The following is a 15,614-nucleotide window of genomic DNA, read 5'->3' as shown; positions in this document are numbered from 1 at the left end:
ATCAAGAAGGATATATAATCAAATTTCTGTGGTAAAGTCACTTGGCAATAGTTTCTGTCTTTTTGGTTATACTACCAACTAGTATTTTTTTTTCCTTTGTTATATCAAATTTGTCAGAGACCAATATTTGTGTAAAATACAATAGATTACCAGAAAATTAGTTTAACCATAAATATATAAAAATACAAGCTTGAAAATCCTTATTATTATATTTAGACACAAATTTGTATTTCAATAAAAATTGAATTAACATTACAATTGTGGGATATTATTAGCTCTCATCTTTCTTTACCAATGAACAGACTCTAAAGCTTTAGTCATCTCTTACTAGATGACACAGGTTCAGTAGAGATCTGGAGTAGATCCTATAAAATACCACCATAGCCTTAATATAATTTAACATTTAAGACTCCTAGTGGAATGCCATTTTTCCCTTCCTCCTCCTCCCCCTCCCTTCCTTCTCCTTTTTTTCAGTGATAAGATTCTCCTTTTTTCACTGCTAGGATTTAAGCCCAGGGCTTCATTCATGCTAGGCAAACTATTCAAATTAAATTGATGACTGGGCCACAATTTGAGGGTGAGATAGTTTAATATAAGGAAATCATATCTTTCATCACCTCAGAAAAACTTCCAAATGTGAAATAAGAAAATAATGATCCTTAAATGCAGGAAGTGCTTAGCAGCAGCAGTTTGTGGAAGGAAAAACTAGGTTATTTGAATTGAAATTGTATTTGCTAAAACTGTATGTTATTTGGGGTGATTTTGGATGGAGAGGACAGAGTAACAGTCACCTAGGACATTCCTTTGTGTTGATAGTCATCAAAATTAGGCTTTAAAAGGAGATATAAAAATACTGTCCTTAGGACTGTGGACATAGCTTAGTGATAATGCTTGCCTAGAATATTTGAGGCTTTGGGTTGATCCTCAGCAGTTAAGTATGTATGTTATGTGTGTGTGTGTATGTATGTATGTGTGTGTGTGTATGTATGTGTGTGTGTGTGTGTGTGTGTATATATATATATATATATACACACACACATATGGGATTCCACCGAAGTCTTGAATATTAAATTATATTAAGGTGTACTAAATTGTGTATGTGTGCATGCGTGCACGCATGTGTGTGTGTGTGTGTGTACATATATATATATATATATATATATATATATATATTGAGGGAGAGAGAAATTGGGGAGGGAGATAGATACATACATCTGTATATATGTATATATGTATTTATGTATCTCCCCCCTTTCTCTATATATATTCATTATTTTATATACATATATGTGTGTGTGTGTGTGTGTATATATATATATATATATATATATATATATATATATATATTCTCTTCTAAATATATGTAGAAGGACAGGGAAAATATTTTCTAGCAAAGATTCCTTTCAAATGCTTCATCTGATGGAAATCTACTCCAAGTTAAATACATCCAGGTTCATTAATGTCGCTAAAATATATGCTTAAAAATTAAACTAATCCGTACAAAGTAGTCTCTTTCTTGTGATGAGTTTCTAAGATTCTTTGGCTTCAGAACTTTATTGGCATTGTTAATCTTCAATAAGAATGCTAAATATTAAAAAGTGATACATGTATATTTGCTATTATGAAACAGACAAAATAAGGCTATAAGGTCATTTACTTATTTCTGATTAGTCATTATCAAATTAGTTTAAAGAAAAAATTAACTTGCTTTATAAGTTTATATGAGATCAGAGTTGACTGAATACTAATATAAAAGCAATCATAAGATTGGGGCCTCGTGTAATCATACTTTGTAATGGCTCAAGCCTCTTTTTAGGCAAATGTTTTTCAAATGGACCTTTTACCCCTAAATTGCAAAATAGAAATTTCAAGTCAAAAGTAAAGAAAGAAAAACAATAACATTTAGATATTTAAAGAAGGAATGATGAGGGAGAAGAACAGTGACTCATCTCAAAATCTGGAATTTAAAGAAATTCTCCTATGTATTGAGTAGGAAAAGGGGAATCACATCTTTTTTTCTCACATTGTTTATTGGTGCATCATAGTTTTACAAAATGGTCTGATCTGTTGTTATATATTTGTACATGCACACAATATAACTATATAGTTTGCCCAATATCATTCACCAGCATTTTCCTTTTCCCTCCCCTCCTCCCTTTCTTACACTTTAATGATTTCCTTTGATTTTTATGAGACCTCCCTCACCAACCTTTCTTTTCCTTTTGCCTCTCTAGCTTCTACATATGACCCTTGACATTCTGAGTTTGGCTTATTTTGTCTAATGTAATGGTCTCAAGTCCCATCCATTTTCCTGCCAATTGTGAAATTTGATTTCATTTTTCTTTATGGCTGAATAAAACTCCATTGTGCATATATACCACATTTTCATTATCCATTCATCTGTTGCAATCAATCACCTAGGCTGGTTCTATGGTTTGGCAATTGTGAATTTGAATTGTGCTTTTTAAACATGGGTATTCATATATCACTAAAGTATGATAACCTTAATTCTTTAGGATAAATACTGAGGAGTGGTATAGCTGGGTCATATTGTGATTCTATGACTAGTCTTTTGAGGAATCTCCATAACGATTTCCATAGTGGTTGTACTAATTTAAAATCCAATAATTTACTAATTTAAATTATGCCAACAGTGTAAAAATGTTCCTTTTTTCTCCACATTCTCTCCAGCATTTATTATTGTTCATGATCTTGATAATTGCCATTCTGACTGGAGTGAGAAATCTCAGCGTAGTTTGATCTATATTTCCCTAATTGCTAATGATGTTTAACATTTTTTCACACATTTGTTGGTCATTTGTATTTCTTCTTTTCTGAAGTGTCTATTTAGTTAATTTCCCCATTTGTTAATTGAGTTTTTTATGTTAGTTTCTTAAGTTACGTATTCTAGATATTAAACCTTTGTCAGATTCTTTTCTTTAAAGCTGTCCAGGACTATCATCAAAATTAATCCTTTTCTTTTCTATATGCCCATATTTTCTTCTCACATTTTCTACCATGACACTAATAACTCTTGTATTATGATAATTTTGTTTACTCCTTCTTTTGGCTTTGGATGGTGGAAGCTTCCATGACCCCCTAATGCCAGCATCCTGCATTTCTGCAAAGCCAGCACCACATGGTCGAGACCAAGGTCTGCAACCATCTTGAGCAGTAGCCAACCCTCCTGGACCATGGATATAGCAGCCTCTGAGTGCCTGGGTAGCTAGGAATGGTAAGCAAAGCAAAACAAAACAAAACAAAATTTCCTGGGCTCCTCTGTGCAAGCAGTGCACCCATGATCTCTTCTCAAAAGAATTCTTTACTTTTACACCATTGAGCCTGAGATGGGTATGGTCTTGCCAATTCTTGACATGTCCTGAAGCCATCTTTCCTATTGAATCTGTGGAAAGTACTTGCCTCTGTGCAGTGGCTGTAATGTCTTTAACAATCATGCCTCCCTTAGTTTCAGTTTTACACACAATTTTCTAGACAAACTGCAAGTTTTAAAAAATCTTTCTGCTTTGCTTTCTGCTCATAATTATCATAGTAAACCTAGATAGAAGTGCCAAAAATATCCATGCTACTTCTTAAATGCTGTGTTGCCTTGAATTTTCCTCTGCTAGATTAATTAGTTCATCATCTTTAAATTCAGAGTCACTGGAAGGCTCAGGACAAGGGCAAAATGTAGACAACTGCTTTGCTAGAACAGACAACTAATGGCATCTAGTCCAATTTCCAATAGTCTTCTTCTTTCTTCTGAAATCTCATAAACCCACTCTTTACTGTCTGCAGTGCTAGTCATAAACTCCACTTATCACATTCTAAAGATTTTCCAGTTTGCATCTCTAAACTTTTCAAAATTCCTTGTGCTGCAAACCATCCTAAGGCTTCTGAACCACATGGTAAAGTAGTCACAGTGAAGACCCTATTTCTCAGTTCTAACTTCTGTTTTAGTCAATTTTTGTATCACTGTGGCCAAAAGACATGAAAATAACAACTTAGAGGAGGAAAAGTATATTTTGGCACGTAGTTTCAGAGGTTTCAGTCCATAGTTGAGCCTGAGGTAAGGCAGAACATCAGAGCAGAAGGCTGACAGAGCAAAGTAGTTCAGGAAGTAGCAACCAGGAAGCAAAGAGTGAGATCCACTCACGAAGGACAAAATATAAATCATAAAGGCTTACCCCCAATAACCTACTTCCTTTAATTACACCATGCCTACAGTTACCAACCACTTATCTGTATCGGTGAATTAATCCACCAATTAGGTCACATCTCTCATAATCTAATCATTTAACCTCTGAAAATTTTTGCACTGTCCTCCACATGAACTTTTGGAGGATATGTCATATCTAAACCGTAAGAATGTCTTAATTATCTTTATGTGTGTGTGTGTGCGCTAGGGATTGAATCTAGGGCCTTAAGCACGGTCACCACATACAGGCTCTACCCTATCTTAATGATCTTGAATCCCCCAAAACATATGGGACCTAGGGCCTTTCAGGATACAGATTAACCAAGAAGAAAGAATGCCACTGTGTTTATTACTTTATTAAAAGCTTGTTATTATGTTAGCATTATTCATTTACTTCATCTGTTTTGCCTCAGTATGACTCAAACTTAAGGCAACTGAACTCTATTTCTTTTCTATACTATACTAATGTATAGGTGGTAATTAGGTATTTATTTGACTAACGGCAATCAACTCATATGCTTTTTGTATATAATTATACAAATAATTTGTAAACCAAACCTTACATCTATAAGCAGGGGTTAAAGTCAGTCTACCTCTAAGAATGATGAAATTTATGGAGGAAAAATCTCTTGCCAGTAGTAGTATACTTTAATCAGATTTTTAAAAAATATCAAAGTACAAAAATCCATTGCTATTTTAGGAGGTATTCTCTGCATATAAAAATATTTCAAAGAATTTTTCCAACTTCTTATTTCACCTACCTGAGCACTAAATTCTTATGTGCAAAATGGAGATGATAATGTCTATCTCACAGGAATACTTTGAAAATTAAATAGGAGCATGTATGCATGGAAGGTATCTAGCACTGGAGCTGGCATAGAGAGACTCTAGAAATAGCACTTTTTTCCCTCCAACTATTTGAAGGGTGATTACAAGGCAAATAAATATTTCAGTAAGGCCACAGTGATTAAAAATTTATTTAGTGTTGGAGATATAGGTTAGTGACAGAGTAGATACTTAGCCATGTGTAGGGCTCTGGGTTTGGTCCACAGCATTACGCACACACACATACATAAGCACATAACATTTACTTAGTGAAAAATCATCCCCATACCTAATCTTCCTCATTAAAAGAAGGAGCCATTTCCTTCTGGAAGTCTTCACAAACTAACCTAAAATTATACTAACTGAGGGCTGGGGCTGGGGCTCAGTGGCAGAGCACTTTCCTAGTGTGCGTGAGGCACTGGGTTCAGTCCTTAGCACCACATAAAAATAAACAGATAAAATAAAGGCATTCGGTTCATCTACCACTACAAAAAAATGTATTAAAAAATTATACTAACTTACAATACCCCGGGTATACTATATGCCATATGTAAAGTCATACATATGAAAGTGCTTTGTAAAATGGAATTATCATATGCAAGTGTTATATTTGTACTTCATTTTGTTAATAATTTATAATGTAAATTCAGGTGCTTTAGTTATTAAAATGTATGATAACATGCTTCACTTATTACACTGCAAACAATATAAGAAACACAATGTTTAACGTAAGTTTTGTCTGCTTCACAACATCTGGTTCAGGAATGTGTTCCTTAAAAACTCAATAATTAAATTTCTGAAAAATGTCAACATTATATAAAATCTATTTATATAAAATAATGCATAACATACTGGTGCTCTAAATTATTTGCATAATGCCAGTGGTACTATACTTTAATCAGATTTAGCAGAAATGAATGAACAAAATAAAATATGGATTCAGTGATATAGTCACTTGATTTTTTTTTTTTTTCTGAGTCTATATAAGTCTTCGTTAGAAAGAAAAGTAAGAAAACAAAGACTTTGGGAAAGTATTTTTGTTCATTCTATCAATTGTAGTCCATGAACAAAACATGCTGGAACTGGCATTTACCTGTTTTTTAGTAGAGCTGTAAGGCTCTCAGAATTGAGTTGCTGCATTAAGGCCTCTCTCAGTGTTGGAAGCATGGACAGCACTGTAATCCAAACAGAAAAAGAAGATCACAATTGATATGACTGTAATCACTGAGAAATATGTTATTTCAGGCTATATGAAAAGCAGCTAGTAAGAGGTGGAAGGAAGTCAAGTCTAGAGAATTCCAATTAATACTATTAGTGATATAAAACTAATTTGTGCTAATAAATCATGCATTTTCTGATTTTTTTACAACAAAATTATACATATGCTATGATATGATCACAGCAATGTAAACAAGTACATGCAGAAGAATGAATGAAAAGAATTACCCTCAGGTGTAACAATGGTGGTCTACAGGCTATGGATTATGAATAATTCTGTTTTTTTTCCTTATTTTCTGTACTCTCCAAATTTTTTTATAATAAATGCTTATTTATGATATAATGAAAATGATTAAGACATTTTTTATATTAGATATACTTTTTCTACATATTTTATATATAATGTTATAAAAAGGTTTATCAAATACTTTAAAACATTAAGTACTATAGCATGGCAAATAGGAATTAAGTACTGCTGACTTTTAGTTTTGGTTTTGTCAGTGGCTACTCTATGTCTACCACTCCCAAGAATAACATGAAGACAAAATAATTCAGTATTCCACGGACAAAACCTTGCAATTACTTCATGTCTTGAAAGTTATTTCTTAAACATTGTTTAAGAAATGCTAGAGCCACACACACATTTAAATTTAAATGAATTTCTAACACTAAATAAATCATGAAAAAAAATCCAAGAAATCATAAGTACCACATTCTAGAAGGGAAAATTTTAGTATATGATTTTTATTTCTCAACTAGGTAAAATTGTCAAAATAAAATCCAAGTTTTTTTCTATAGAAAATTTAGGTTTTAATCCATGCAACATTTATTTCAATACTGCACTCTTAGTTTCAGCATATTTCTTCAAGCTGCACTTGAAATCTCCTAAGTTATTTAGACCATTATCAAAGTAGCAGCTTAGAACCAATACAAAAGCTAGCTTGTTTCTTAGTGTATTTGGTATAGATGTCCAGTCCAAACACAATACAGTTGGCTCTCTATATCAGTGGGTTCTACACCTGCAGATTCAACCAACTTCAGACCAAAAATATTTGAAAAAACTGGGTCTGGGGCTTGGAGTATAGCTCGCTGGTAAAACACTAGCTTGGCATGCACAAAGCCCTGCCTGGGTTTGATTCCCAGAATCAGGAAACAAAAATTTTGTCTATACTGAATAAGTACAGATTCTTTTTCTTATCATTATTCCCTAAACAATAGAGTATAACAACTTTACATTGTATTAGGTATTATAAGTAATATAGAAATGATTTCAAGTATAGAGGAGGATTTGTGTAGGTTATTGCAAGTACTATGCCATTTAATATAGGACTTGAGCATCCTATTTTGTATACTGAAATCTCATTTGTGGTGTCAGCTATGCATACATGAAGAAATTCAATAAGCTTCCCTCTTAGATCTTCAGTAAAATCATGAAGAAGAAAAGTGAAAACGGAAAGCACAGAAACAATCCATTAGATATTATCTTTCAAGATGGGATCAACTTCTTGGGCAAAAAAAAAAAAACAAAACAAAAAATAGTATGTTTACCCAAAAGTATTAAAAATTTTCTAGTATATTCACTACAGATTTCTAAATAAAAGGATAGAAATTTGAACATACTAGTATCAGTATATATTAGAAAGCTAGTCTGTCAACTTTTTAAGTGAACCTATATTTTGCCTATTAGTAATCACCATATGTTATTTTAAAAATTATCCATAGTCAGCTATTTCTTCATCTGAGGGTGTGATGGTCATGGACATGTGTCACCTCCATCTTCTGTTGGGAGCATCATAGTCAATTAACAACTCTATCTGCCACCCTCTAGATCCATGGCTGTGATTGCACTGATCCTTGCCAATGAGAGTGCTCAGGTGGGGACTCCTCTACTAGGGAACTCCACTGGCCTGGCCAGGCTGTCCTAGAATTTGCTATAGTCTCAGGCTCTCCTAACCTAATTTTTCTTCCTTCTCTTTTCCTTTCATAAATGTCAGACCAGAATTGTGATATAAAGGTTTTCCTTGCCTTCTCCCCTGTTCCTCCCCTCCAGGAAATTTCTCACACATCTAACCCATCTGCATCCTGGAGCAACCAAACTGACATAAGGATCTATGTCAAACTGAGATATATCTTGAGACCCTAGAAGCTGCCTTTTTGTATTTGAGTAATCACCTAAAATGAATCATTCCTATACTCTAAAAATTCATCAAAATGTTCTTGGTAGCACCACTACATTTAATGCTGAAATTTAAAGAACTATGTTTAAAAAGTTATAGAGTATTTATTATGTGCCAAGTACTTTAGAAGCATTATTTCAACACACTCTTACAAAACATTTCTGAAGTGGCTTTTATGATGTGTACTCTGTAGAGAAGAGAAATAAGATTTAGGTTGGCCCAAAGACACATAAATAAAACAAGTCAAATTGGAAACTAGACCAGATCTGCCTCACCCTAGGGCCTATGCTCTTACTCACTATGCCATATCAGAGTAATCATTGTATACAATATTTCTGGTCACTCTCTGCCCTATTGAATAGAAGTATTTTTCTGTATATTACTACTTCAAATATTAAAACGCATACTTAAGCAGTAACTTTCAGACTATCTCTCACTTCTTGATCTTAGCCTCTTTATTTATAAAACAAGGCAAGTGAACTAACAATAAAGTCCTTTTAGCTCTGGAAAAAATGTTCTACGTTTACAATTTAAAAAGGAACACTTAGCTTTACAAAGTCTTTCCAAATTAATTGTTCTTGAAAGAAACAGCTTTTTAGATAAAATATTAAGCTTTAAACAATGAAAAAGATGAACAAGTTTGACACAGATTTGAGAACTCTTCAAATATTGGCAATTGGTTTTATTATGACATTCAATCAGTTTCTAGCTCCAGGGGTTAAATTATTACCATTACTTAATGCTGAGTGAATGTATACGACTATGAAAGAATTACAGGTCTATAATTGCCTGCTCTAAATTTAACAAACTTAGGACTCTTTACTATGACCTGTTAGGCCCTGTAGATAAGGCCAACCTTTGTAGCCTTGTTTCCTACCACTTATCCATTGTTCATTATTTTCTAGCTACATGACCTTTTTGCTATTTCTTGATTGTCCCAAACTTGTTCTCACCCCAGGCACTTTGTATGGCATGCTCCATTGTACTGAGTGGTTTCTCCTCAGATGTCACCTCCTCAAAGAGACCTGACTGATGATCATCCTCTCTTAAGGGACATCGTCACTCCTCACACAGCTTTATTCTCCTTATAGCAGTCATCACTGCTGAAAGTCATTTATCTGTTGTTTATCATCTTTTCTTCTCACTAGAATATAAACCCCAAAGGTCAGGAATCTTAAAAATATTGTTCACTTTCTGCTTCCCCAATGCTGGATACTGCAAGTATTTGCTGGATGAATATAAAAAATGAATGAACAAGTATTCATTTAAAAATTCATATGGAAATGATATATTTCAGTTAATGCAAATACTTGCTAGATTTATCAGTCTTGGTCTTTTCCTCTAAATTTGGCTTTGGAAAAATGCAAAATACTACAAATCAACAAGAAAATTCATACACATATAAGTATTTATCTCTGCCTTACCTGTCATATTGCAAGTCCTCTGGTTACTTTCAAAATGATACTGTCTTCGTGCTTGGGCAATGTATTCTGCCGCCTCCCTTTCTTGTATTTCTCTTATTTTCTTCTGTCCATATTTCCCCAGGATATATACTCCTAAAAATAAGTTAGTATGCAATTAGAGTATTAAAAATCCCAAACACTATTTTTAACTTGCTTTATCCAATTATAAGGTTTATATTATGGAAAACCTAAAAATTATAACTTCTAGAAAACCCTATATTAAAAACTGGTATACAACTAAACTAAAGATAAGGAGAAAGAGATTAATGTTTAATGGCCAATGACAGAGGAAATGATGGGCACATAAGAAAAAGAAAAAAATTAAATCTAGAAAGTCTGGCAATGACTTTAATAGTTAACTGGAGACACTGTAAATGTCCAGTAATAGGGTATTATTTAAATAAATCATGGCCTATCCACACAATAGAATTTCATGTAGCTATTAAAAACCACATTGCTGAATAGTTAATGACTCAAGGAAATATCCATGTTTTATGATGTTAGATGATAAAATAATATCTCAGAACTTTTATTTTTTTCATTTCTCACAGAAAGAGATGAGTTTTAATTTCTAGCCTATAATAAAGTGATCATTGCTGACTGATGGGATAACAAGTGATTTTTTTTCCCCTCCATTTGCTTTCCATTTTCCAGATTTTCTTCAAAGAACATATAATATTTATAAAAATTTTTAAGATAAATTTTTAAAAAGGAAGAGTGAAAGAAAGGTAGGTAAAAAATAACACATGCATTTTAAAAATGTGTTTGAAAAATCTCTGAAAAGGAGAGAATGAAGCTTGAACCATCTAAAACCCAGTAACTTAAATATAAAAGGGAAATATGTTTACAGTATAAAAACATAGGTGGTATCATGTGTTCTGCAATTAAACACATTTCAGCATAGACAGTATAATATAAATGTGTATACACTGGTCTATACCCAAGGTGGTTAGTTGTCCCAGTAGAGAATGTGAACACACCAGTGTTTAGTTAGTATATGATCAAAAGACACATTCTGAAGCTTAAGTGCTTCAGTTAACTTTTATCTATGATCAGAAACAGATAATTTGTTAATTAGTACACTGATTATCAGAATTGGATTTTAATAGATTAAATTAGTGGTGTTCAAGATACTGGACCATCTAAAGCATTTTAGTAATATTCGTATGAATGTGAATACATGAATCTAGCAAGTCCTACCACCTTAGGAATGACTTAGCCTGGGATCGTGAGCATTCAGAGGATTCTTCTTAGTGAACATGTGTCAAATGAGTTAACTAGATGACCAGCTGGCTTCTATAGCTAGAATTTGTTGTATTTGTTTCAAGTAAATCTTTTGAACATGTTTTGTCATAGCACTAAAGAAGTATAGAATTCAATGAGCTTATAGAATAGGTTGTGTTGCTTTTTCATCTTTGTTTGCTAATACTTTTTTTATATGTGTAAGAACTTGGCTTCATTGTAACCAGACAGAGAGGCTGTATGAGAGTAACTAATCCTCATTTACCTCCAATTGTCTGTGGCCTACAATATCTACTAAAATGAATTTAAGAATTATGCATGACCTAAATAACTGGGTTTGTATGTTTGTCACAAGTGAGGAGGAGACAGCCCTGTAGGAACTGCAAAGTAAATCTGTATTCTACAACGAATGCAGATGTTATAGATGAGCTGATAAGATGTAATATATTCTTTAAAATAGTTCAGTAAGACTATGTGCTATGATAATTAGAAATATAGTATGATTGTTGTTGCTACATTTATATATATACATATAAATGTATTGCAATCATGCTTAAGGAACAAATACAAGTTCACCTAAGGAGCTTCATAGCTACCTTTCTTGTAAGCAATCCTAAATAAACTGATAGTGTCACAATACCAACAGAATGAAAAACTGACTTATATTTCACAAAGTAATACCTTGACAAGCAACTCTGATACAATTAGTTCTGCATGAAATGCTTGTTATCTTATTCTCATAACAGGCTACTGAAAGTAATGTGCAAAATGGTTCAAGTTATATTGTAAAATGAAACACTGAAATGACATCCTTTGCAGAGGTAGGATTTTTTCTGGAATAATGGTAAATTTAATTGTTATGTATGTTTTCCTGGGGAGAAGCTACACATATTTCATCAGATTCTCAAGAAATCTGATAACAAATTAGGAATCACTATATTTTATAAATGTCTAGCTACAGCTAAAAAAAGAAAATAAATTGTTATGGGCTAAATTGTGTTAATTCTCTTTTCCCAACAAATTGATATGTTGGAGTCCAGTATCTTAGAATATGACCTTTTTTGGAGATCCGGTCTTTATAATCAATTATCTCTGTAAAGAATTGAGATATATCTTTATATCTCAATTATAAAATGAAGACATTAAGGTAGGTTGTAAACCAACATGACTGGTATCCTTTTAAGAAGAAAAAACTTGGACACAGATTTGGACATGTGGATGTCCAAAATTTGGACACAGATTTGGACAATGTGAAACTCAGAAAAGATGGCAACCTACAAGCTAAGGAGAGAGGCCTGGTACAGATCCTTTATAGCACACAGAAGGAACAAACTCTGCCAACACCTTTATCTTGGACTCCTAATCTTCAAAACTGTTAAAAGAATAATTTTTTTGTCACTTAAGCTGCTTAGTTTGTGGTATTTTGCCTTGACAGCTCTCATAAACTAATACATGGAAAAATAGGCTAAAATCCTAAATTCATTATTTTTGTTTAGTTAGCACTAAAGTTCCTTTACAAGGTCTAGTTTACCCTGGCTCTCATAACCATATTCATAAATTTTGTCATATTTGTCTCCCTTGTAAAATAAGAATGAGGAAAGAAAACTCATTACATAAAACATGGAGCTCTGGCCTCTGTATACACTTGAATAGCAGCTTGAATTTGGGCCTAGAAGATAGGACATCTTGATGGTTCTGGTGCCAACTAGTTACGTGACTTTAAAGCAGTCCCTTTCTCTCTCTGAATCTAACTTCTTCATAAAATGACATATTGGGATTATATGAGCTTTAATGTTTCTTCTGTAGCTATAATTTGACTTACGAATAATGGAAACATTGATTAAACACCTCAAAAATAAATGTAAAATGTAAGTTTCCCTTTCAGAACATTTCTGGTAAAGCAAAATATCTTTCAGTGTTTTAAAATCATCTTTTAGTCTTCTCTTTCAGGATAAAAATTCCTAAAATGCAGCTATTTTGCCAGGTTAAACATTTCAATAACAGTTTGAAAAGTAATATATTAATATTGTTCCCAATCTAACAGATCCCCAAATTCTTCTACTCTAATTCTATTTCAGAAATAATTTTATTTTCTTTACCATTACATGTTTAGAACATGAATTAGTGCTCTTGAACTGAGTCATAAATAGCTTCTTAGTTTTTTTCTTTTGTTAAACTCTTACTGGTGTGCACACTGGGAACTCTATAAATATTTGCTGAATGAATTAAGGAATTCTTGAACTGTAGAAGTGGAGTCTTTATTTTTATTATCCCCTTAAGTAATTTTTTTCCATAATAAAGTCTTAGAAGCACCCATACATAGGATATTATCCACATTATTTAGAATAGGGTAGTAAGGAAGGCCTTTAATCTAGTTTTATTTATGACCTAGTGACTTCTCCAAATCAACCTTTTACCACTCCTCACTGCTTAGCTATAGTGAAATATACTTTGACTTGTCAAAAATCAGTGTTTCTGAATCTCTTGTATACTTCCTTTTTCTTCTGTGCCCTTGACTCCTTTGCTAGCTTAGAACTTAAGTGGAACTTCCGTGAAGTTTGCCAGACAAATTCATGCTTCTCTCTCCTCTGCTTCCATAGTACCATAATACTATCATTGTGCTACTTTTATTTCTATTTATGCTTTCCAGATTGTATCATGATTTCCTCAAAATCAAGAATTGTATATTATTTCTTTGTTTTCCCAGAGTCCAATAAAAAATAATGAATAATGAACCCTGTAATGAGAGTAGGCATTTATTGTCATTAAAATGCTTGTAGAATGAATGAATGAATAAAAATCTGAAGAGTCCAGAAATGACAAAGTTTAAGACATAAACCATTAGTCAATGTTCTGTGATTTTCTAAAAATCAGCAAGCCAATATATATGAATCTGGTTGCTTTCTGTTCTGCAATACCTTCTCTAGTGCATTGATTCTTCATGGCTTGGGCACCCCTGGGCGCTTTGAGACTCTTTCAGGGGATCTGTAAGGTCATAACTATTTTTGCAATAGTATTAAAATGTTATTTGCAATTTACATTATCAATCTTTCATGAGTGTACAGAAGAAGATCCTAAGAGCTACATGATGTATGGTATCACAACTGATTGAATGCAGAAAAAGATATGAGAATCTAGTTCTCTTCAGTTAAGCCAATCATTATAGAGACTTGCAAAATTTAAACAATGCCATTTTTCTAGTAAGTGCTGTTAATGTTAACATGCAATGGTTTATTATTTTAAATGAATTAATAAAAAATTTTAAAATTTCTTGGTTTTAATTTCAAATATTATAAATAGTAGGTATAACATTTAGAAAGCTCTTTAGGCTCCTTAATTTTTAAGAATTATGTAAAGGAGAACTCAGATCAAAAAGTTTGAGAACTACTACTTTATAGTCTTTCCACACTGGTCAAATTGTACAAATTCGTCTGAAGTAATTACCCATCCAAAATTCAGGGAAATAGAAATTCCCACATAAGCAGCCTTGCAACTCAAAATTTGATTTGAGTTTTTTTCCACCAGTAAATGGTCAGACTTCTTTGAGAGTGCATGTAGATACCTTACTCAGCTTTCAAGCTTGTCAAAATGTGCCACTTGGGGGCTGGTACTGTCTATCAGTGACAAGAATGCTTGCCTTATACGTGTGAGGCACTGGGTTCAATTCTCAGCACCACATAAAAATAAAGAAATAAATAAAGAAAGAAATAAATAAATAAAGAAAGAAAGAAAGAAAGAAAGGCATTTTGTCCATCTACAACTAAAAAAATAAAAAAATAATGTGTCACTTCTTTCATGAAGTCCTTCCTGATTTTTACAACTACATATGCTGTCTGCTAGGTTGATTTGTACAGTGTTTTCTCACCCTTCATGGATTTGTAATTTTAGTATTTTTATGCATGGTTTTCCTTCCTATTAGACCATAAAGTCCATGAAGACTGAGTGGTACTGTGTGGAAAGAGAATCAGCATTGGGATCTAACAAACTAACCAAGTTCCCTGTTACTAACTCTGAGACCCTAGGCAAGCTTTTTAAATTCTCTGAGCTCTGGTTCCTACATTTCTGAATGGGATGACAATAACTACCCTATTGCCATCCATACTGAATAGAAAGAACATAGTATAGTGTTCAATATACAATTGGTACCCAATAAATACTAGCTATTACTATTTAAATCTGTAAATCTGTATCTCCAATCATATTACCTTTGGTACTGCAGGCACTTGATAAATATTTCTTAAATTAATTGAAATTTAACATGCTATTGGACTTTCCCTTGAAACAGAAAAAATATGAGGCTCAAACAAACAAATTCTAGCTGCGGTCATCTCTTTTCTTTTTTTCAGACTGACTTTCTTTGCTGTACGACAACAGAAACAGAACATCAGTTCTATTATTCTGAACTTGTTAAAACAACTCCTCTTAGTCTGATATTTTAATCTGTAATTATAAAGCTCTCCATAGATTTTAAAACCCTATAACTATCTTTTTTGT

At 32.8% G+C, this 15,614-nt stretch overlaps 1 protein-coding gene across 1 annotated transcript in view; it reads right to left on the bottom strand.

Annotated features, from left to right (window-relative positions):
* The window catches only part of Pex3 (peroxisomal biogenesis factor 3), a 36,893-nt gene that overhangs the window by 19,407 nt on the left and 1,872 nt on the right, over positions 1-15,614 (bottom strand). The window contains exons 2-3 of the mRNA XM_046450639.2: positions 9,840-9,971; positions 6,114-6,195 (exon numbers count right to left, since the gene is read on the bottom strand). Coding sequence (XP_046306595.1) covers positions 6,114-6,195; positions 9,840-9,971 — 214 coding nt within the window. The remainder of the gene's footprint in view (positions 1-6,113; positions 6,196-9,839; positions 9,972-15,614) is intronic.

This window comes from Marmota monax, unplaced genomic scaffold, assembly GCF_021218885.2.
Source record: "Marmota monax isolate L192 unplaced genomic scaffold, Marmota_monax_Labrador192_F-V1.1 WCK01_AAM20220418_F8-fsc00030, whole genome shotgun sequence".
NCBI classification, from domain to species: domain Eukaryota; kingdom Metazoa; phylum Chordata; class Mammalia; order Rodentia; family Sciuridae; genus Marmota; species Marmota monax.
Note: the sequence above shows the minus strand (reverse complement) of the source record. Positions and strands in the feature narration are given on the sequence as shown.